The sequence below is a fragment of the Podarcis vaucheri genome, assembly GCF_965113315.1.
Source record: "Podarcis vaucheri genome assembly, chromosome: 8".
Classification (NCBI taxonomy): domain Eukaryota; kingdom Metazoa; phylum Chordata; class Lepidosauria; order Squamata; family Lacertidae; genus Podarcis; species Podarcis vaucheri.
The window spans coordinates 35928005-35951020 of record NC_138766.1 but is presented as its reverse complement, the minus strand read 5'-3'; the positions used below and the strand labels follow the sequence as shown (position 1 = coordinate 35951020).

The 23016-nt window shown below is 44.5% G+C and overlaps 3 protein-coding genes across 3 annotated transcripts; 2 read left to right on the top strand and 1 right to left on the bottom strand.

Moving 5' to 3' along the window:
* Positions 1-227: 227 nt before the first annotated feature.
* On the top strand, positions 228-7429 carry LOC309539162 (uncharacterized protein C6orf62 homolog). The gene is made up of 5 exons (XM_082235065.1): positions 228-2403; positions 2924-3100; positions 4774-4899; positions 5415-5549; positions 6183-7429. The coding sequence occupies exons 1-5, from the start codon at positions 2275-2277 to the stop codon at positions 6306-6308; spliced, it is 693 nt and encodes a 230-aa protein (XP_082091191.1). The 5' UTR covers positions 228-2274; the 3' UTR covers positions 6309-7429.
* Positions 7430-8717: 1288 nt separating this feature from the next.
* ACOT13 (acyl-CoA thioesterase 13) lies at positions 8718-13309 on the bottom strand. Its single transcript, XM_082235081.1, has 3 exons — positions 13049-13309; positions 10761-10945; positions 8718-9943 (listed from the first exon to the last, which is right to left on the bottom strand). Exons 1-3 carry the CDS (start codon positions 13130-13132, stop codon positions 9790-9792), a joined length of 423 nt encoding a protein of 140 aa, XP_082091207.1. The 5' UTR covers positions 13133-13309; the 3' UTR covers positions 8718-9789.
* Positions 13310-13503: 194 nt separating this feature from the next.
* Positions 13504-20113, top strand: TDP2 (tyrosyl-DNA phosphodiesterase 2). Its single transcript, XM_082235025.1, has 7 exons — positions 13504-13851; positions 13951-14036; positions 16240-16413; positions 17084-17175; positions 17925-18043; positions 18795-18965; positions 19492-20113. Exons 1-7 carry the CDS (start codon positions 13645-13647, stop codon positions 19771-19773), a joined length of 1131 nt encoding a protein of 376 aa, XP_082091151.1. The 5' UTR covers positions 13504-13644; the 3' UTR covers positions 19774-20113.
* Positions 20114-23016: the final 2903 nt, after the last annotated feature.

Sequence of the window (23016 nt, the reverse complement as noted above, 5' to 3'; positions counted from 1 at the left end):
TCTGCTAAGGACCGGGGCATAGACACACTTCGCCCCCACTGGAGATAGCGGGTAACACTCAACACGCAGGTTGCATTGAGTACCAGCTGCCCACCCTACCCCACTTGCCCCGTTCGCTTTACCCCTCCCCACCCCTCTCCCAAGACGGAGATGGTACAGTCCAGCGCAGGGCGCCTGCGCAGCGGGTCGCGGGGCGGAGCCTTCCCGTGTGTGTGAGTCAGGCGAGGAGGAGACGCGGCGGTTGCCATTTTGAGGGCTTCTCCGCTCGGGCTGCTGCCGCTGCTGCTTCGCCGCCTTCCGCGCCGCCCGGACCGAGAGACTCGCCTGCGCCATCCTTCGCCTCAGAGAGGACAGGAGCGGGGGCTTCTCTCGCTCTTTTGCCTCTTTCCCGCCGTAGGAGCCTGTAGCGCAGGGACTTTTCCCGGCCCGGCCTCGCTCCGCCGCCGCCTCTTCCTCCTCCTCCTCCTCTCGTCCTTCCTTCCTTCCTCCCTCCCGCCGCCTCCGCCGCCACCATTTGCCACCCCCCGGCGGCTCCGGGGCGCCGAGCTTAGGCTATGGGGACCAGGCTGCTGGGACTGAGCAGCGGCAGAGCGGGCGGCCCGGTCACCGTGAACAGCGCAGCGGGGATGGCGGAGCTGGGCGGCTTCTTGGTGGCCTTCTCTTGACATGGCTCCTGCCCGTGCTGCTAGCAGCGCCGCCGCCGCCGCCGCCTCCACTGCTCCACCCGCGCCCGCCGGCTGCGGGTAGCGAGCCAGGCCACGCCACAGTCTCCGGTCCGGTTGGGTGTCTCTTGCCGCCTGAGCCTCCCGCCGCGGGGGCTTCCAAGGAGAGGGGGAGGGAAACCGCTTAATTACTATTATTTTTTACGAAGAGGGTGTGCTTGTGTGTGCTTTTTTTGTTTTTAAAAAGCACAACAACTAAACAGCAAATAAAAAAGGGGGAAGGACGGGTTCATAATCCTTTTTTCTTTAAATTTTTTTTATTTGTTTTCGGGAAAACGCGTTTTTTCCCTTTCCAAATTTATTCAAGTTCGCTGCGACAAAAGCCTCTTTGCAAACTAATTTTTTTTCCAATTGAATTTTTTTTGGTGTGATAATTACCTTCCTCTCCCTTTTTCCCCCGCCCCCTTTTTTCTTCCCCCCTCCCAAGAACCCGAGTTGTTGGTTGTTGACCATGAATGCAAGAGTGAATTCCGGGCCGCAGACTTGAGTGGCCCCCGCTGCGCTGAGCACAGGCCCGCCTCTTCCTCTTGAGCAAGGAAGAGAACAACCCCCGCAAGGAGGCCAATCGCATCAGCCATGCCCAGCCCCAATTAAAGCGGCAGAGGGGAGGAGGGTTTTTTTTGTCCTGCCCGGGGCTTAGACTGAGGGAAGGAAGGCTAGTGGGGTGGGTTGGAGGCCTCTCCCTCCTAGGGGAGTGCTAGATCGAGAGATCGACTTGGGATTCAAAAGGCCAGATAATCTCCCAAATCTTCCCTCCACCTTTTTATCAATGGCCACCATGATCCCTCTTCTCTCCCACAGCCGCAGCCTCAGGGCAACCATGTGCCTGATGATGAGCAGGATGAAGTTAGAAATGACTCTGCTGTTTTCCAAACTCCTTGCTCCTCTGCAAACCAGCACACTGTTGTCTGTGGTTGATTATTTTGTTGTTGGTAGGGAAACGTCTTACCTCCCAGGACATCCACTCCTGTTCTGTACTCCCTCCTTTGCTTTCTACCAAGTCGAATAATTCTTGAAAAAAGAAAAAGCCAGGCAGCATAGCAATAGCAGAGATCTTGAAAATAATCAGCAGTCATGAATCTGGGCGGGATAGAACACTGTCTTTAATTTCAGTTTTTTGTTTTTTTGGGGGGTGGCAGCGTGGGGCAAGAAACCCGCCCAAATGGATTGGGTCCATGCCCGTTATTGCTTTTTATTCTACACACAAATTGTGATAAGATTTTTTTCCCATTCTTGCCCACTTATTCCTGTGGTTTAAACTGTGTATATCAGTGTATTTTCTTCAAATTTCTTTGGGCTTTTGACAATACTGCGCAAACTTTTTGTCCAATGATGGTTGGACTAATAGTTACTTTGTTTTATGACCCCTCTAATAAGACAGTCTTGTAAAACATTTGCCTAAGGTGCATTTTTGGGTTACGCCTGTGTTCTATTGATTCAGTGGTATTAGCAGGAATAAAATGACTTGTTTCTGTTGTACTCGAGTCTTATGAAAAAGGGCCCATAGTTTAGTGAAGGTTTCAAAAGGCTTTAGTACCATCTGTATTACAAAATGGGGGACCCAAACTCCCGGAAGAAACAAGCTCTGAACAGACTTCGTGCTCAGCTTAAAAAGAAAAAAGAATCTCTAGCTGACCAGTTTGATTTCAAGATGTATATTGCCTTTGTATTCAAAGACAAGGTAATTTCCTTTTTGGTTGTTCGACTTTTGTATTGAGTGACTCCGTACCTCTGTTAGCACTCTCAAAATTGCAATCTGAGAATGAATGTGGAGAGCATTGTAAAAATCTGTTACACTGTGTTTTCATCATGGCTACGCTGTAGCTTTGATGTTTAATTTTGAGTCATGGTGTTCATTCCTTATGCGCTGGGTATCTTAACAAAACCTTGCACAGCTTTCAAAATGTGCCATGTGAGAGTTAATACTGCGTTATGGGCTATGGTTGCACACAAATCTGGGGAATACGTAAAACTGAATTTTAGAGACTCAGCACTTTGGATTTTAATGTGAAATGCATTTTTGCTTAAGCATGTGCTTCAGCATCCATTTATCTCTAAATTTAGGTTTGCAATAAGTTTAGGGTGTTACCCAGTTCTTAGGTTTGCAGTAAGTTTATTTTTCTTAAGTTTTAAAAGCATTGTAATGACAGACTGCTTCGAAATGAATGAAATGCAACATGCTCTTTGTTTTCCCTCATTAGAGGAAAAAGTCAGCGCTCTTTGAAGTGTCTGAAGTGATACCAGTCATGACCAATAATTATGAAGAAAATATCCTGAAAGGCGTGCGGGATTCCAGCTATTCCTTGGAAAGTTCCATAGAGCTTCTACAAAAGGATGTGGTTCAGCTGCATGCACCCCGCTATCAGTCTATGCGCAGGGTAAAATATTTAATGTTCTGTCATTTTGTTTCAGAGATCAACATTTTAAAAGGCTATTAATGCTGCTAGTAGTATTTCTATATCAAAGATCTAGATATAATCAGCAGAATTAAAAGGACTACTTTAGATGTACCCAATGACTTACATGTCTTGGTGGGATCCCCCCCCCTTTGAACAGACTCCGCACCAAACTGCTGATGGAACTTTTGCAGCATAGTGGGGGTTGAAGTGTGGGTATGTGGTTTGAAGTTCAGTGTGTCGCTGCATAAGGGTTTTTTGGATGCTGCCTATCAGGTGGTAAATCTGTACAGTGGACCCTCGAGTTACGTACCGCTCTGGATACGTAACTTTCAGGTTGCGAACGCGGCAAACCCGGAAGTGTATACTTCTGGGTTTTGTCACGTGCACATGTACAGAAGTGCTTTGCGGAACGGACCGTGCGTGTGCGCAGAAGCGGTGCCTCCAGTTAAGGACTTTTCAGGTTAAGTACGGACCCCCGGAACGAATTTAATTCGTATCCGGAGGGTCCACTGTATTTGAATATTTAGTATGCTTTGTCTAGAAGACACACTGATTTACTTGGGCCTTTGACACCATCCACCCTATTCTCTTGACTGTCATTTAAGTTATTTTAATGTTGTATTTTTAATTGTAACCCACCCTAGGACAGGTGGGTAATATTAATACTACTGCTAAATAATAATAGTTTGGTTGCTGTTTTGTTCTATCCCTCTTGTGTTGTATACATCACTTAGAAACTTTGTTATTAAGTGGAATATAAATTATTTATCTAAGAGTTTTCATTATCCTGGCCCTCAATATTTTAACAAGTTTGTCTCTTGGTAAAAGTAGATGTGAGAAAGAGGCATGGAGAGAAATTTAGAATTGTGGAAATGGAATATTGGCAGAGACATCTGACATGAATGATTGCTTTATATCTCTTGCAGAAATTCAACATAGTGTCTTAAATTCTATTCTGAGAGAGTAGGGGCTGCTTCGGTTCACAATACAGCAGAGGCTTATCCTGGTGGAAGGGGAAGCAACTTTTGCAAAGCCCCTTACCCCACTGTTCTATAGGGTTTCCTATCCCTCAAACCTTTTTTGCAGGGTGGGAACAAGAAATACACAGGGAAGTGAGAATTGTAGAAAGCTTCCTCCCATTTCTGGCAGAAGTGTCCCATGAGTGGGAAGGGAACTCCGGATTCAATTCATACCTGTTGAACTGCAACAAAATAGGGAATAAACTCTTAAGCTAAAAATACAATTATTATAAGCTGTGTTTTTGAATTTAAATATTCTTGATGAAGACAGCAAGACAACATAAAAATGTAAATGTGATAAAAGTGGGTGTATTTGCCGATGGGCATCTAAAAAACTATCCTGAGGACATCATTTTAGTTTGGGCAGTTTTTCAAATCCATAAAGTTTGTTCCCATAAGAATTAAATTACTGGGACTGGGTTCCGATTTCCACATTATAAATGTTAATGTAAAGTTAGCAGATAGGCAGGCTGTGTTGTAGTGCTTAAGAATAAAATCCTATTGTTATAGATGTATGAAAGGTATACAAACCATTTGAATTACAATTATATTTGCTTCTCAAACATATGTGTGTGTGTGTGTTCTCCCACTAGATTGTTTGGACACTATTAATTTTATTCATGTCCTTAACAGGATGTGATTGGCTGTACGCAAGAGATGGACTTCATACTTTGGCCTCGGAATGATATTGAGAAGATAGTCTGTCTTCTGTTTTCTAGGTGGAAGGGATCGGATGATGAGCCCTTTAGGCCTGTTCAGGTATGATACAGGTCCCAGGCAGAGTGCTACTAAAACCCAAATAAGCCATTAGCACTTTTAATGAATACCACTTTTTCTTTATGGTGGTTATAGTGAATTGTGGTATATTTTTGTAATCATTAAGGTGTTTGCATGATTACAAAGGCAGAATGTTGTCACTGAATGTACCTAAGCAGATATTTTGAGTTACTTAGTTTATTTTGTCTCTTGATTGATAACTTGCCAGAAGCTTTTACCAGTAAGTATGGAGTACTGCATCTGTGATAGTCGTCATTTTTGTTTACATAAAGTTAAATATGGGGTTCTTCAAAAGTACTGCCATTAGAAAAGGGGGAGATACTGATGTAATAATCAGTCTAATTTAAACTATCTCCATTAGCTATAATTTCAAGTTGTTCCTGAGATTTTTCTATTCTGCCCTTGGATGCATTGCATACGTGAACCTTGACTTTAGATTGGTGCTCCTTGAACATAATTTATTTAAACTTTTTTGTTACATATTCCCCACCCCACAGGCCAGGTTTGAATTTCATCATGGTGACTATGAAAAACAGTTTCTGCATGTACTGAGCCGAAAGGACAAGACTGGAATTGTTATCAACAACCCTAACCAGTCAGTGTTTCTCTTCATTGACCGACAGCACTTGCAGGTAGCCACCATCTCCCAGTGCATACCTGTTTTTCCTTATGCTCTTGTTTGCCTCTTTCCTATTATTTAGCAGTTGTCTGCTTGGCTTCACTACAGTCAAGAGGTACAGATACAACCAGTTGTCATGACAGAATGCTAAATGATCAGCATTCCTTTTCTATGGCATAATGTGCAATATGTTCCAAACAGTAAGTTTGTGGGATATACTTTATAAGTATTGAGTTGCTCTGCCTTGAGTGCAGTGAAGCCATCTGATTGGGTGTATTTCTATTAGATTTAGGAACTGAGGTGGTGGGGATTTGCAAGTGTGCATCAGTATCATTTGTCATTAATTGAGATTGTTTCTGCTCGTCCGCTTTTGAAACACAATAAGGATTTGTATATGTCCTTAAGCGAGAAAAGATGGTACAGGTCCCCTGCTGGAGAAGGCAGATTTTAGAAATCTGGTGATCAATTTACATATTCAGCAAGCACCATAAATTCTTTGTTATGCTTTTATGTTGCACCACCATTAGTTTCATTTTCTGTTGCTTCTGCAAGGATGAGTTGAGGCAATATGTGAAGTTTGTTTTTCCACACAGTGCTGTTTATAAAATATACTCTGTCCTGAAATAATTTGTGTATCTCTTTCCAGACTCCAAAAAACAAAGCTACAATCTTCAAGTTATGCAGCATCTGCCTATATCTGCCACAAGAGCAGCTCACCCACTGGGCGGTTGGTACCGTAGAGGATCACCTCCGTCCTTACATGCCAGAATAGGGTACTGGCCAGCAAAATGGGGAAGATCACAGAATGCAGGAGTGCAGTTTTCACTTTTCTCACCATTTATTCTTTCGGAATAGAAGAAAATGGACACATGTTCAGAACACTATCCATCGTGGAACTTGATCATCCTGGATTATTTTCTTTTATCATTTGTATCTCAGAACTTTTAAATTTTTTTTAGATGTTTTCTGCATGGACCTTGTGAAAGAGAATGCTCTGCATATTTCTGCATTGTATGAGCATCCTACCAAAATGTGAAACGAAGGGACTGTTATACACTGAAAGAAATGTATCTGAGAGCACAAAGTGATCATATATGGTGGTGTTCCCATTTGTGCTGGTCGTGTCCCCTAATATCAGTATTCATAGGGTGAGGAATGAATGTAATGGTGTGAAAGCCATAAGCTTTGCTGTTAACACGATTGTATCAGGTTCATGAATAGGTCTATGGCTTGTTACAGTAGATGGCTAAATGTGGGAAAGAAATCTTTTAAGGAAAAAAGAGCATCTCATTTGGTGTAGGCATTAATTGCCTCTTTTATTTTGCTTGGCCTTGTTTGAGTTTCCTGGCATTCTCACTTTTGGATCTCTTTCCCCAGTTTGCTGTGTAACTAAATGTAGAGTGTTCTGTTGAGTTGAATACATTTTTACAGACCTGGAGTCTGAAGTAGCCTAAAGCAGCTAAATTTAAGATAGCAGCTGCAGAAACCACGTTGGCAGAGGATTATTATTTTTTTCCTGACAGTTGAGTTGTGAACTGTAGGAAATACTGGTTTCCAAAACATTTCTTATGGAAAACCCTCTGAGGTTCTTTTTTGGGGGGAGGGGAGAAATAAAGCAGTTGTGGATTTAATTGTAAAATATTGTTTGGAGTGTCAAAGTTGGTTTTGACAGAACATATTTTGTTTAAGATTGTGCAATGAACATAAGGAAGACTACTGTATAGCTTTGGCAAAGAAAGCTTTGCTTAAAGGGTTGAGTAATTTGACTGAAGTAAATCTGTATAAGCCTACTCCCTTTGGGTAAAACTAGTGCTTATCTGTTTAAAAAAATCTGTATTTAGCTTTTGTTTGGAATTGGAAAAAAATTAAAAATAAACAAATTAGGTGACCAAAGACTTCTACGTTCATTTATTTTAAAAACACGTAGACACTAGCTTATGACATGTCATAGCTAACTTTAGGTAGACAGTCTTTGCATATGACAACAGTTAGATACATCAAAAAGTATCATATGCAAAATAATCTGGAGATACCAATTCAAAATCTGTTGGCAGTGTTCACATGTAACAATAAATTAAGTTTCCTGGTTTATTATGGATGAGTGGCAGTACACATTCCTCCCATGAGTGGGATACACCAGGAAGCTGTGCCTTTCTGTTACATTAGAACCAAGGATTACCTGCTCTTTAACAAGTGATTATCAGGAAGAAAAAAACCATGGCATAAGGTTGGATGGGGTAGTTGCTTGCTAGGGACAAGCAAGCTCTGTGCTCTGGTTTGGACAGAACAGGAAGCAAAGCTCTAGCAATAGCACAAGTGTAATATTGCGCAAGGTCTATCACTATGCTCACAGAAAGCCTGGCTTATAACACGGGCGTTGTGTAAATGTAGATTTTCATAAGGTTTCTATAACCAGTACATTAAACTTCTATATAAAACATGGCAATTCACTTTTGAAACCCAGCTAAAGAGAGAAGTCTTCATAACAAGGTTATAATAATGCATGAAGGATTACAATTTGGATGGAGAATGTCACATTTCACCAGGCCAGAGGTGTGCACCTAAAATAGCTATTGGGAGCCAGGCTGATGTTACGAAGTACCAAAGGGATTTTTTTTCCATTCCCAACCCATTTTAAAGGGGAAAATGTTCTGAGAATTAGCAGAGTATATTTCCTTACAACACAAGCTTGAGTTCCACCAAGTTCAATGGGGCCAAATTCTAGGTGAGTATAGGACTGTAAAGGTAAGGTAAAGGTAAAGGACCCCATGACAGTTAAGTCCAGTCAAAGGCAACTATGACGTTGCAGGGCTCATCTCGCTTTCAGGCCAAGGGAGCTGGTATTTGCTTTCAGGTTGAGGGAGCAGCGTTTGTCCACAGTTAGTTTTCTGGGTCATGTGGCCAGCATGACTAAACTGCTACTGGCGCATGGAGGACCGTGACAAGTGCCAGAGCGCAAGGAAACACCGTTTATCTGCAGCAGTACCTATTTATCTACTAGCACTGGCGTGCTTTCAAACTGCTAGGTTGGCAGGAGCTGGGACAGAGCAACGGGAGCTTACCCCATTGCGGGGATTTGAACCACCGACCTTCTGATCAGCAAGCCCAAGAGGCTCAGTGGTTTATACCACAGGATCCTGTATTCTAAATCAACTGGGGGGGGGGGCGGAATACACACAAGCAAGTTTACAAAACCAAGTTTATTGAAAACTGTTGAGTTGTCACCATACTGAACTTCCTTTTAGCACAGGGTTCATGCTTTAAATTCATTATTTTGGGAGGAAAAGTACCCTTTTAAGATCAATTCACTTTATACATTGTTCAATAATACCTACAAATTAACAGAGGAGAAAGTAGTAGTTTATGCTTAGTTTGGCAATCATTCACCATTGAATTCAAAGTATGCACTGGTCAGTCCAAAGGCTTTGGCTGAAAAGAGCAACACAGAAGTCATCTGCAAACATTCTCAGCTGGACATATAGCCACCCATCTGCAAAGAGGAGGACTCCTTCAATTTGCAGAAGGGACTGAGATTTCACAGAGACTTCTTGCTGGAGTAACCATGTGTGTACATGTGCACACAAGAGGCAATTTTCACCAATTCCTCCTTTCCTCCTGCAGCCCTTGGCACCACCTCTCATGCTGTTCTGGAGGCTTCCTCAGCCATTGAAAGCAGAATCCACCCCATCACCACTCCTTCTTTCAATGAAAACATCCTGGAGGCAGAGGCCTACCCCTGGGGACTCTGAACCCATCCCAACCCAAAAGCACCAGCATCAGAACCTCTTCCACAAATGGTTCCCAGGTTTAAGATGCTGGAACACTTGAGTTCAGACAGTTTTATCCATCTTTTCTTTGTATCTTTCTCTTCAGGGCTTCAGAAATCAAACCAGTATTAATCAGAGCGACACATTTTTTCCCCTGTCAACGACAAATTGTTGCTATTTACATTTGTATCCTTCCTGGCGCATGCACACACAGCATCCCTTCCAATCCCCAAGAGATGGCTTACAACAAAAAACACATGGAATAATAAACATGAACTTGAACCATCACCTTAGTTTACATGAACATTAAGGAGGATTCAGGTAGTGATATTTCACCCCTAGTGGCTGCACCTAAGAAAGCGTTTTGTTAAGTTACGGTAATCCATTCTCATCTATTGTTTTTACTGTATTGCTTTGTTTGACTTACTTCCATAAAGTAATGCTACCCCATTCTTTTTCTTCTAGGCCCAAAGCTTCCTTCTGTGACTATCCCAGGTATTTGGTATGCCTCCCTTGGGCTATCAATTTCCCTGTCGCCTTGTTTCTTAAGTCCACATTGGCAAAGGCCAGTCTTCTTCCTTGCTTCAGAATCTCCGCAGTGATCTGGATTTCGTCTCCCATCTTAGCTGCTGACATGTAGCTTGAATTTGGAAAGGGGGGCGGAGAGAGAAAGAATCCTTACATTTATGGATCATCTCTCCTTCAAGGAGCTCAAGACAGCATATAGGGTTTGCTTCCCTCATTTTATCCTCACAACCACCCTGTGAGGTTCAAAACTTATCTGATAACCCACCCCTCTACTTTTAACTACCATATTTTTTGCTCTATAAGATGCACTTTTCCCCCTCCAAAAATGAAGGGGAAATGTGTGTGTGTCCTATGGAGCAAATGCAGGCTTTTGCTGAAGCCTGGAGAGCGAGAGGGGTCGGTGCGCACCAACCCCTCTCACTCACCAAGCTTCAGGCAGCTATCCGCAAGCCTTCGGAGCACAGCAGTTCCCGCCGCGCTCCAAAGGCTTGCGGATAGCAGCCTGCAGCCCGGGGAGTGCAGCGCCAACTCTCGCTGCGCTCCCCGGGCTTCAGGCGGCAATCCGCAAACCTTCGGAGCGCGCCCCCAGCCCCACAAGCTCCGGGAGCGGCAGCAAGGCTGCACGCAACCTTGCCGCCACTCCCGGACCTGTTCTGGGGGCTGGGGAAGCTCGGGCTTCCCCCGCCCTAGCCCCGCGGCTAAAAACGAAGCCAAGACAGTGAGCGGGATGGATCCCGCTCACTGTCTTGGCTTCTTTGCTCTTTGGGGCTGGGGGGGGGGGAGTTTTTTTTCTTTATTTCTCCTCCTAAAAACTAGGTGCGCCCTATGGAGCGAAAAATACGGTAATATAAGCCACGTAAGGTGCAGAGTCAAGGCCCAATTAAACGAAAGCGGGCACTGAAATAAATCTCGGATTTTGTCATACGTACGTAATATTCATATCCACACTGACTCCAGGTGCTGCTCTTTCGGTGTGCAGCAAAGCAGCGGTTGACACAAAATCTACCAGAGTTGCTGTCAATCCTCCATGAAGAGTCCCGCCTCGGTTTGTGTGCTCCTCTTCCACTTTCATTTCACAGACAACTTTTCCAGGACTGGCAGAAAGAACCGTCATCTGGGAGCAGAGGGGGTGAGAGAAGAAAAGTCCCATTCCATTAAGCTTCAGTAGGTTTTCTACAGGATACTAAACTGAAATTAAATGCTTGCTTTTTAAAATCTAAAATGCACATATGTTGCCTTTGGGTCTCCAAAACAGCGAACAGTAGGAGAAAACAAGTGAAACCAGCAACAAAATAAGGTTGAAGTGTGCCGTTTTTCCCCTCAGGGTACCAACCATTCAGTGGTGCCCTTTTCAAGCATACTCCATTCTATTTCCCTCCTCAATGTTTTTCTGCTGTTTTTCACCCAATCCAAAGGTCAGCCAACATTCTGGACCCACTGAACTTGCTCAATCTTCCTACACACCAGAAACCTAAAGCACATGACCTGCCCCAAAGAATCATGGGAGCTGCAGTTTACCACTACGCTTCCCAACTCCCTTAAATTACTTTGCCCAGGATTCTGTGGGGAGGTCATATGCATTAAATGTGTTTTCAAACCTCTTCCAAATATTTCTTCCCTTTTTCAAAAAGGAAGTTTCAAGTTTCAGTAAGCAGTGGCGTAGCGTGGGTTGTCAGCACCCGGGGCAAGGCAAGTAATTTGCGCCCCCTCTGCCCTAGGGGCAGAGAGCTGCGAGTGCGAGCGCGCCCCCCCAGATGTTGCGCCCGGTGCGGCCGGCCCCCCCTGCACCCCCACGCTACGCCACTGTCAGTAAGCATATGTTACAAATAGCGTTTATTTTAAATTTCCGCAATAAGCAGTTTGATATGCTGAAACTGGCTGGGGCATTTAGGACCAGAGGCGTAGGAAGGTCAGGTGGTACCTGGTGTGAATGTTTTTTTGTCACCCCCCCTTCCCACATTGCAATTTTAGGAAGGTTGCCCAGAGTTGCGCAAATCCAACCAATGATCACATAAAACCGTGCCAGTGCCGTGGGGCGTATTTGCGCAATCAGTGGTCAGATTTCCGTGATCAGTGGGCAGCACTGGCACCCCCGTGAAAATCCAACCGCCAATTGCATTAAACTGCCGGGGATGCAAGTGCCACCCGCCGGGGGGGGGGTGCCAGGTTGATTGTCGGGTGTATTTGTGGGCGGATTTTCATGACGACGATCATGTCAATCGCTGAAATCTGATTGCCCACCGGGCGTGCAAGTGCCATCACGACGATCCGCCCAGGGGGATTTTGTCAGCCCCCCTAGGCATGACACCTGGGGCGGACCACACCCTCTGCACCCCCCTTGAGACGCCCCTGTTTAGGACCAGGTGACCTTTAAACCAGTGCAATTTCTATGTAAACAATCTAGTTAGGACACACCCAATAGTCACAGAGCTTCTCTGAACAGAGTGAAGTAAGATCATTGGGAAGCCACCACATAACCCCACCCCGCCCCCCCAGTATATACCGTATTTTTTGCTCTATAAGACTCACTTTTTCCCTCCTAAAAAGTAAGGTGAAATGTGTGTGCGTCTTATGGAGCGAATGCAGGCTGTGCAGCTATCCCAGAAGCCAGAACAGAAAGAGGGATTGATGCTTTCACTGCGCAGCGATCCCTCTTGCTGTTCTGGCTTCTGGGATTCAGAATATTTTTTTTCTTGTTTTCCTCCTCCAAAAACTAGGTGCGTCTTGTGGTCTGGTGCGTCTTATAGAGCGAAAAATACGGTAAGTGAATGGTAGAGAGGGTTCCAGTTACAGATAGGTAGCCGTGTTGGTCTGCCATAGTCAAAATAAAAATAAAAAAATTCCTTCCAGTAGCACCTTAAAGACCAACTAAGTTAGTTCTTGGTATGAGCTTTCGTGTGCATGCACACTTCTTCAGGTAGAGAGGGTAGTTTGCAATCTAAAGAAGTATTACTGAGGACCTCTCTCAGGAACACTGTAAACCTACGTTTTTTTCTTTTTTTCCAAATACTTTTTATTGCTTTTTTGTAACAACAACAAATAAAATAAATACTCTTACATTCAAAAATTGTAAACCTACGTTTTTTCAAGCGCCAATAGGCCTAGAGTGTTCACTCCCTGCACAGCTTTGCTGCCCTATTCAAGGTGACCCTGGAAAGTCAGTAACCCATTACACATACAGGGTAAGGAACCTCAGCAAATCTCCTCCTGCTATTACCTTATTCAGCACCCGATCAAATCCGGGAGACTCCAGAAGCATTTTCACCACCTCGCGGAGAGACTGGATCTTAAGGTGACTCATGATTCAAAGTTCCGACCTTCTCTCGAGCAAGGCGCTATAGCCAGGCTTCTCACTAATGCAGTCAAGTAGTTGGGAGATCTCAGAGTGGCGGACAACAACACGAGGCAATTGCAAAGCTGCAGGATCCGTGAGCAGCAAATTGGCCCTTCGGAGCTCAGCGCCGGCCCTGGAAAACTGGAGGAACCTCTGTTGACAAGTCCCGCCTCCCTCCCTCGCTCCCAGCGTTCTAAAACTTGCTACTCCGCGTTCCATTCGCCGAACGTTCGCCGCCTTCGCCGAATCCCCGCCCACGGCGCCTACCCTTTCACCTCCCAGCAATCGTGTCGGGCTGCTAAGCGGGCGAGCGCAGTAGCTTCAAGCGTCTTGCCCGTGCTGCGCCTGCGCGACATTTGAGCATCGAGGGGCGTGGATTTGCAGAAGCTGGAAAACCGGTGGTGGTCCTGAAAGAAAACAGGGAGCGCGAGCTTTGAAAAAAAAACCAAACCCAACAACAAGAACTCACAAACAGGCAGATGGATGTGGGCAGCGTTGCTCAGGGGGTGGAGCAGGCGACCCCGGAGCAGAGGACGCCGGAGCTGCAGCTGCAGCCTTCCAAAGAGGAGGAAGAGAAGGAAGAAGAGAAGCACAGGAAGCTCCTATGTTTGGAGTTTGCCTCCATCAGCGGCAGCGATCTAGCCGTTGCTCAGTGCTACCTGGCAGAGAATGACTGGGATATGCAGGTATGCCCTCGCTTCTCGTTTTAAGCACGTGCTTTATAGATCCCGGCGCATGATCCTAGCACACAATCACACTCTTGGGCCTTTTGTTTGTTTTTGCAGAGAGCGCTGAATTCTTATTTTGAGCCGCCTCTTGAGGAGCAACCTATGGACGCGATGCCAGAGCCTCTCCCGGTGGAGGGGACCCTGTAAGTCTCCTGCGCTTGTAAATCATCCCTCTCAAGAAGACCTCGGGGTTAAAAAATCGATTCCCGCTTGTGTACAGATGCATGGGGGCCATATTGGTGCAATTGGACGGTGGTGCTGTCAGGGCAGTGGAGTCAGAGGGGTTAAGATCCCTTCCCAGCCACCAGTTCACCTGGATGACCATGGGCTAATCTCTATTCTCCTAGCCTAGCCCACCTCATTCTCTTTGGAAGAGCATCACCTGCCTGCTGCCTTTACTCTACAATAGTACAGGGTGAGTCCTTTAAAAGAGGCCCAGTGGATACAGAGTACAGTGGTACCTCAGGTTATATACGCTTCATGTTACATACGCTTCAGGTTACAGACTCCGCTAACCCAGAAATAGTGCTTCAGGTTGAGAACTTTGCTTCAGGATGAGAACGGAAATTGTGCTCCAGCGGCACAGCAGCAGCAGGAGGCCCCATTAGCTAAAGTGGTGCTTCAGGTTAAGAACAGTTTCAGGTTAAGAACGGACCTCCGGAATGAATTAAGTACTCAACCCAAGGTACCACTGTACACATGTTCCACCGGGACTCTTTTAAAAGACTCACCCTGTATATGCCTCTGTAAGACATCCTAGTGGTATAATCATTAATATCTCTTGCACTTGGCTTGCCTGGCCCTGCCCAGGGGATTGGTCGGTAGTGTAGTCAAGTCTCTAAATAAGGGCTGGCTCCAGCAATTCTCCAGTTTTGAAGGCTTCCACAATGCCCATAAAGTAGCATTGTTTCAGGTCATTGTGGAAAACTTACATGTTGGTTCCCACTGAGACCTGCCATTTAAATTCCCTCCCATGCCCCAGAGTTCTGCCATACCAAGGGTGCCCTGGGGCACATTAGTGCTGTGTTTACATGTCTGCTGAGCACTTGGAAAAAATGAAACTGAGTGGGAGAAAGAGGCAGGCTGCAGGAGTGGCCTCTGCTGCTAAGATCCTAATCCAGATGGCAGTAACCTGTATCTGACCTACCTGGTATCGATTTGTACCTTCATAAACCGGCTCCACTATGTTAGGCTGAAACTAAAGCCATTTTCACAGATGGCCAGCATCTCAGAATACCTTTCTTGAAAATATGAATGAGGAAGCAATCCCAAGTATGGGAAGCCAGAGTAATTTACATAATTATGCCAGATCCAAAGTCCGCTCAGGACTTTAAGCAAGCCTAAGACTGGTAAAGAGACGCGGGTAGTGCTGTGGTTTAAACCACAGAGCCTAGGACTTGCCGATCAGAACATCGGCGGTTCAAATCCCCGCGACGGGGTGAGCTCCCATTGCTCGGTACCTGCTCCTGCTAACCTAGCAGTTCGACAGCATGCCAGTGCAAGTAGATAAATAGGTACCGCTCTGGCGGAAAGGTAAATGGCGATTTCGTGTGCTGCTCTGGTTCGCCTGAAGCGGCTTAGTCATGCTGGCCACATGACCCGGAAGCTGTAAACCAGCTCCCTTGGCCAATAAAGCGAGATAAGCGCCGCAGCCCCAGAGTCGGTCACGACTGGACCTAATGGTCAGGGGTCCCTTTACCTTTACCTTTAAGACTGGAAGAAGGGAAATAAGTCTTTAATATAACGTCTGATTTATGCCACTTTGTCATTCCTTTGGGTTGCCAAGTTGCTTGACTGAGCTGAACCAAGTTAGGATCCAGCATATGTGCCCCCTGCCAGGCCCTGCCCCCCACCCCATCCCAGAACGCCTATTTTTCAGGGCTGCTGTAAGTTCTGCTGGTTTTGGCTTGTTGTCAGCTGAGCTGGGACGAGACAGTTACACTAGCATATCTCCGACTGAGCTGGGGTTGATGACATGCCAGTTTAGCCCAGCTGAGCTGGGAATCTACTGGCTGAAGTGGGGACCTGCCATATCCTAACTCTCTCATTCTGGTGGATCTAGGGTTAGGATTACACCCTTTGCCATTCTTCACCTTTTGTCCAATAACTCATTGCTGTTATTTCTATTGCATGCATTCTCTTGCTGCAGTGCAGTGGTTAAGAGTTATGCATGATATCTTAGTTTTGAGCTGGGTGTTTGTCTTATTATTACTGGTTTCATTAGGGCTTGGATAACACAGTTGTATTATACAGTGTTTATTATTTTATGATGGAAGCCAGCTTCAGAGTTTTACTTTTAAAGGTGGCTTATCAATATAATAAGTAACTTGTGTCTGTGTTTTCTAGCATTGACCTAACAGACGATTCGACCGCCGGTAAAGTTTCTGCTGCTGTTAAAGAGGCGGGTCTTAGCCCCAAAAAGGATGACAGCACATTTTCTTTAATTACCTGGAATATAGATGGCCTGGATTTAAAAAACCTGCAAGATAGGGCACGAGGAGTTTGCTCCTATCTCGCTTTGTAAGTATCTATCACAGCGGTCCTATGGTGCCTTATTAGAGTGTCAGCCTAATTAAAATCATTGGGATTTATTTCAAAGTAAACAAGATTGGGATACACTTTAAAAAAAATCAGAATATTTCTACTATGCCATTTTTTCTTTCTTTTACACTTATCTGAATTGTAGAGCTGCCAAGAATATATAAGCCAGCCTTACCCAGTCTTGTGCCTCTAGATTTTTTGGACTACATATCCCATCAGATGCAGCCAGCATGGTGGGATATGTAGGCCAAAGCATCTAGGGGCACCAGGTTGGAGAAGGCTGATTTAAGTACGCCAGCCTAGAAATACATAATTGATTTTAACCCCAGTAGGATCTGAATCTTCACGGCTACTCCTTTTGCATGCAAACAGTTAAATCTCAAGAGACAAATCTTAGGTTCATTACACTTCCTTGTGTTGCTTGTGCATTTGATTCCATAACTATATTTTTGCACAACCCTATGCGTGTTTGCATTGCATTGCATTGCATTGCATTGCAGCCATAATGTTATGAAGTAAGGCCAGTTGTTGCTTTTTACAGTAATTAAATAAGTTAAGAAGACCACTGTAGGATCATTGTATAGTAAACAGCTTATCTGTTAAAGTATGTTGCTTCATGTTCCATTACACATTCCGCTTTCTCATTTAGGTACAGTCCAGATGTTGTATTTCTACAGGAGGTTATTCCTCCAGTTTTATCCTATCTACAGAAGAGAGCCGTCAGTTACACAATTATTCCAGGTAAAATGAAGTTACAGTAATTGCTATACATTTTTAGTGGGGTAGCTGTGTTAGTCTGCTGCAGCAAGAACAATCAGGAGTCTTGTGGAACCTTAAAGATCTATTTATTATGGTATAAGCCTTCATGGACCACTTGATTGCAAAAACCTCGATGGTTTTTTGTCATATTTCAAACAGTGAAAATCCAGACAGCTTTTTTTAGTTTTGCCCAAAGATGTTGAGCTTTTTTTGGCAATTTGAAAAAAAGAAAGTAGTTTTTGAGCTATTTTTAAGGGAATCACCTAAACAACATTGCTGACATGGATTGTTATACATCCAGAATTTCCCAGACATTTTCCACTATTTCCCCCTGGACACTGCTTCTGACTGCACTATTCTGGATATGTCCTGGAAATTCCAGATATATGGCAACCTTAGATTTACATAACATAAACATAACATAAACCACGGAGTTGTATATCTGAAAGTTGTTCCATCATTTTCAGGATGTCTGCCTATGCAACAGGATTTCGTCCGCCCCCCCCCCCAATAATGCCCCATCAAATCTACTCTGAAGGGTTGGGGGAACCCTGAGAATAGATAAGGTGGGCAGGGAGAGGGTGTCCAGTTGCACAGGTGATAATCTGTGCACTAAGGATGACGTGATGGATACAACCCATACTTTAGTAGTCTAAACAAGGTCACTATGGAATTTCTGAAGGAGACATCATTGTTGAAGACCATTCCTTTTTCTGTGTTTCTCTCTTCAGGTAATACTGATGGTTATTTTACAGCCATAATGTTAAAAAAATCAAGAGTCAGAGTTTTAAAAGAAGAAATAACTCCTTTCCCTACCACCTCCATGATGAGAAATTTATTGGCAGTACATGTAAGTGAGTTCTTGCACACCTAGTTCATGGGCATTTTGTTGTTGTTGTTCTAAAGGACCTCTATACATACTGCCCAGGAGAGGTCACTTTGGTGCTGCTAATGCAGCAAAAACAACATGGGAGGCAGCAGTTACGAGTTACAGTTCTCTGCAGCCACAGCAGGCACTGTGATTCTCCAGTGGTTTGACTTCACTCCTGGAAATGCAGTCCATTTTCTCTTGAGACAGATGGATGCCAACAACTGCATAAATGCACCAGAAGCAAAGTAGCCTAAAGTCAACAAAGAAGTGCACTCTTCCCTCAGCCCATCATCTTAAAATGCCTCTATTGTGGATTAAAATTTGGCCCTGACAAAGCTATTAACTAAAACGCTAGTTGATTGTTAACTGTTGATTAAAGAAGTTATAGCCGCAGCCCTACCTGTTTGCTATCATGTTAGTCACAAAAGTGGCCTAGGCTAGGCACTGTACAGAAGAAACCAGAATTGGAAAGATCTATACAAGGGTCCTTGTCATCTAGGAAAAGCTCCACCTTTATGTTGTCCAAATATGGAGGACAATATACGGGAGAATTAACTGTTATTGTAAAGAAAGGTCTAGCTGCACTTAGCCCTGTGCAGAAAATGTAGTTTTATGCATCTTGTTCTTTCACTAGAAACTGCTGTAAAGTCTGGTGAAATCCTACTGCTGTAGCAGACCATCGCATGCAGAAAATGTCGATTTATGCTTTATCTCTCGCTCTTCTTCATAGGCAACCATATCTGGCAATGACCTCTGCCTTATGACTTCGCATCTGGAGAGCACTAAGGGACATAGCGAAGAACGCTTGAATCAGTTGAAACGGGTGCTTGCCAAAATGACAGAGGTTCCAGAGTCCACTACTGTGATTTTTGGAGGAGATACAAATCTCAGAGACAAAGAGGTGAACTCGAGCAAAACTCCTTAGTTGTGTTGTGTTTATTTGTAACTCCTTTCCTCATCTCCTAAAAATAACTGTTACTTTCCCCACATATCACTTACGTGGGCTTTCCCCACCGCTGGTGACACAATTCCCCTTTGCCTATATATATTTTTAAACACAGCTTTTATTAAGGATTTTCAAGAACATGCATACAGAAAAGAAGAAAACAAATCATTCAGCAATAATCAGCAGTTGTCTTGCAAAATATTGACAACAAAGTAGACCTGACTAGCAGTAAGGAGCATAAAACTACACAAGATATCACAGTTCCCTTGTACCAAGTGATTAAACAAAGCCAGGGTAGCTATTTCTGAATTAGAACAGTGTTGCTAAGGAGCAGTGGTGGTGCTTCACAACAAAATTGGTGGCTCTCCCAATGAACCGTATAAGAAGTGACAAAATCAATCAATAGCTCATTTTTGAAAGCTGATTATTGGCAGTATATTTATAGTGCACTATTAACGCCTTCTACTTTTCTCTCCATCAGGTTGCTAAGCTTGGTGGTTTGCCTGACAACATTCTAGATGTTTGGGAATTCTTGGGCAAGCCAGAACATTGCCGCTACACGTGGGATACAAGCCAAAACACTAACTTGGATGCACGTTACAAGTGCAGATTGCGGTTTGATCGCCTCTTCCTCCGAGCTGCTTCTGCTGGCGGACAAATTGTTCCTAAGAGTTTGGATTTAATTGGGCTGGAAAAACTGGACTGCGGCAGATTTCCTAGTGATCACTGGGGTCTGCTTTGCAATTTTGATGTGGTACTATAAGGGGGGGGATGACTTCCACGCTGTGTATCAAAGACACTGTTATAACCTTTCCTGTCCCGTCCCCCCCACATCCTGCTGTATTTTAAACCAATTCTGGGATTGGTTCAAATTTATACGCTTCAGTGGTAATATACTAATCCATGCATTACTGGAATCCTTGCCCAGTGAAAGGGCGGGGAGAAGACTTTTAAATGTATACTCTTAAATTCATTCCAGTTTATAGGTACTCCGGGATATATTTCCCTCCTAAGTTTCATTTCCTGTGCAAATTAGATAAATGAAAATGCTAGCCATATAATACTGTTTCAGTCTTCAGTTGAATAAAGAATAATTCAACACACCTTTCCATAATCTTATATTGAACTCAATAAAGGTAGGCTTGAAGGGTTTTTTTAAAAAATTTAAACCACTGTTTTCAGGTAGCTAAGTTGGAAAAATAGCCAATTGTTTTAAGGGGGGGAGCGGGGAGCAACTAACTTTATCTATGGGCTGGTAATCCTAAAACAATTGTTACATTGCTGAAGTGTCATATCATTTCCTGTCTGTGAAGAAGGGGGATGGTTTTTCAGGAGGAGCAAGGCTTGAGTTAGAGATCGGCATTATGGGTACTCGATAATTCCCATGCACCAGTTGGGGTGCCCAAACCTTAGAGCCTTCTGGTGCTGATTCCCGTCAACCTTTCCAAATTAGCAGGCAACGAGAGGAGGTATCTCCCCTACATATCTCATCCTCTCCCTTTGGGAGACAGTATGGTTTAGGCCCAAAGAGAGAGACCACTGAATCAGCAGTGGTGAAGAGGACAAGGTGGAGTCCAATGGAAACATACTGGCAAAAAAGCTAGGACCGGCACTGATGGTCATGACTCTTAAAAGTGAGCAGTCCTAAAATAGATCCGATCATGTAATCAAATCAGGTAACAAAGGAATTGCCTCCTTACCAACGTATTTTCTCCTGGAGCCCACAAATCACAAGGTAGTGATCATCAGTTGTTTTGAAGCCCCAACGGCAAGGTATGATTGCCCATGGGTAGGTAATTTGCAGTATTCCCTCTACGCGCTTGCAGTTTCCCTACGTCACTGTGTGCCTGCAGGGAATTCTGAATTCCTCCCACTTCTGCATGTCGAAAATAGTCCTGCTACTGGATCTGTAGGCAGGATGTGATGACTGCAGAGTTGCTTAACTCAGCATGAAAGAGAGATGAGTCTCTCCGCAGGGCTGTCATGCAGAAGACTGTTGTCTCTTTGTCCAGGAGGCAGAAGCAGGACCTGGTGAGGCAGATTTCATAGGAACATCGGAAGCTTGTTGTTTAGTCGTGTCCGACTCTTTGTGACCCCATGGACCAGAGCACGCTAGGCACTCCTGTCTTCCACTGCCTCCAGCAGTCTGATCAGACTCATGTTCGTAGCTTCAAGAACACTGTCCAACCATCTCATCCTCTGTCGTCCTCTTCTCCTTGTGCCCTCCATCTTTCCCAGCATCAGGGTCTTTTCCTGGGAGTCTTCTCTTCTCATGAGGTGGCCAAGGTATTGGAGCCTCAGCTTCAGAATCTGTCCTTCCAGTGAGCACTCAGGGCTGATTTCCTTAAGAATGGAGAGGTTTGATCTTCTTGCAGTCCATGGGACTCTCAGGACTCTCAATTCTTGGGCGATCAGCCTTCTTTATGGTCCAGCTCTCACTTCCATACATCACTACTGGGAAGCTACCTTATACACTACATCGGAAGCTACCTTATACTAAATCAGACCATTGTTCAGTCTAGCTCGATATAATCTACACCAGAACCTTTGGGCCTTTGGATATTGCTGAACTACAACTCCCATAATTCCTGGCCATTAGCCTTGCTTGCTGGAGCTGATGGGAGCTGTAAGTTCAGACTGGCAGTGTTTCTCCAAGGTGTTTAGGATTTGCATGCAAAGCAAATGCTCTGCTACTGAGCTAGGAGAAACTTCCTAATTATGGGAGCTGTTTGATAGTGGAGCTGGCCATCTCAGGAGGTTGTGGTGGAGCCTCTTTTGATGGGTGTATTTAAACAGAGGCTGGCCAGCCCTCCATTGAGGATGATGTAGCTGCAGATTCCTGCACTGAGCAAAGCACTGAACCTCCAAAGTTCCAACACACCATTCTAGGATTCTATTTATCTGACAACTAAGCCAGTGGTGTGAACTGCCCAGAGGACTTTGGGCATCAACTAATGTGCTAAAATAAATACAGTGTTTATTTTTACTTTTAGCTGTGAGTTCTCTGCAGCCAAGGTTGCTTCCACAATATCTCTGTTCTTTACAGATGGCATAATTCAGGCATGAGCGAACTCCAGATGTTTTGGGACTACAACTCCAATCATCCCTAGCTAAGAGGACCAGTGGTTAGGGATGATGGGAATTGTAGTCCCAAAACATCTGGAGGGCCGAGTTTGCCTATGCCTGACATAATTCATTCACTTGGTTATTACATTCAGGCAGTGTTGCTGCCAAGATGTTGCATTTCACGTACACATTTGCAGCTTAAAACGCAGTGAGGTTGTTCCCACTCTCCACTGTGCTTCAAGTGGCATTTGAGCACTGATGTACCTGCCAGGGATGTCTTTACCTGATGTGCGCTACCTGTTTGGTTTCCCCACGCCTGCAGTCCTTCCCAAACTATTCCTGAAGCTGTCATCTGTGCAAGTGTGAAGGCTGTCTCAAATGGTAGTAATTATTATTATTATTATTATTGACACTGACAAACTGGAACGTGTCCAGAGGAGGGCAACCAAAATGGTCAAAGGCCTGGAAACGATGCCTTATGAGGAACGGCTAAGGGAGCTGGGCATGTTTAGCCTGGAGAAGAGGAGGTTAAGGGGTGATATGATAGCCATGTTCAAATATATAAAAGGATGTCACATAGAGGAGGGAGAAAGGTTGTTTTCTGCTGCTCCAGAGAAGCGGACACAGAGCAATGGATCCAAACTACAAGAAAGAAGATTCCACCTAAACATTAGGAAGAACTTCCTGACAGTAAGAGCTGTTTGACAGTAGAATTTGCTGCCAGGGAGTGTGGTGGAGTCTCCTACTTTGGAGGTCTTTAAGCAGAGGCTTGACAACCATATGTCAGGAGTGCTCTGATGGTGTTTCCTGCTTGGCAGGGGGTTGGACTCGATGGCCCTTGTGGTCTCTTCCAACTCTATGTTTCAATAATAATAATAATAATAATAATAATAATAATAATAATAATAATATAACCTGCTGGATCAGGCCAATGGCCCAT

What these genes read in the sequence shown, in the direction of transcription:
- ACOT13 (XM_082235081.1), bottom strand. Translation starts at nt 13,132, where the DNA reads ATGAGTCACCTTAAGATCCAGTCTCTCCGCGAGGTGGTGAAAATGCTT. An exon ending in TTGATCGGGTGCTGAATAAG is followed by an intron (nt 10,946 to 13,048) that starts GTAATAGCAGGA and finishes CTCTGCTCCCAG; the next exon opens with ATGACGGTTCTTTCTGCCAG. An exon ending in AGTGTGGATATGAATATTAC is followed by an intron (nt 9,944 to 10,760) that starts GTACGTATGACA and finishes TCCAAATTCAAG; the next exon opens with CTACATGTCAGCAGCTAAGA.
- LOC309539162 (XM_082235065.1), top strand. Translation starts at nt 2,275, where the DNA reads ATGGGGGACCCAAACTCCCGGAAGAAACAAGCTCTGAACAGACTTCGT. An exon ending in GCTATCAGTCTATGCGCAGG is followed by an intron (nt 3,101 to 4,773) that starts GTAAAATATTTA and finishes TGTCCTTAACAG; the next exon opens with GATGTGATTGGCTGTACGCA. An exon ending in AGCCCTTTAGGCCTGTTCAG is followed by an intron (nt 4,900 to 5,414) that starts GTATGATACAGG and finishes CCCACCCCACAG; the next exon opens with GCCAGGTTTGAATTTCATCA.
- TDP2 (XM_082235025.1), top strand. Translation starts at nt 13,645, where the DNA reads ATGGATGTGGGCAGCGTTGCTCAGGGGGTGGAGCAGGCGACCCCGGAG. An exon ending in CTCCCGGTGGAGGGGACCCT is followed by an intron (nt 14,037 to 16,239) that starts GTAAGTCTCCTG and finishes TGTGTTTTCTAG; the next exon opens with CATTGACCTAACAGACGATT. An exon ending in CAAATCTCAGAGACAAAGAG is followed by an intron (nt 18,966 to 19,491) that starts GTGAACTCGAGC and finishes TCTCTCCATCAG; the next exon opens with GTTGCTAAGCTTGGTGGTTT.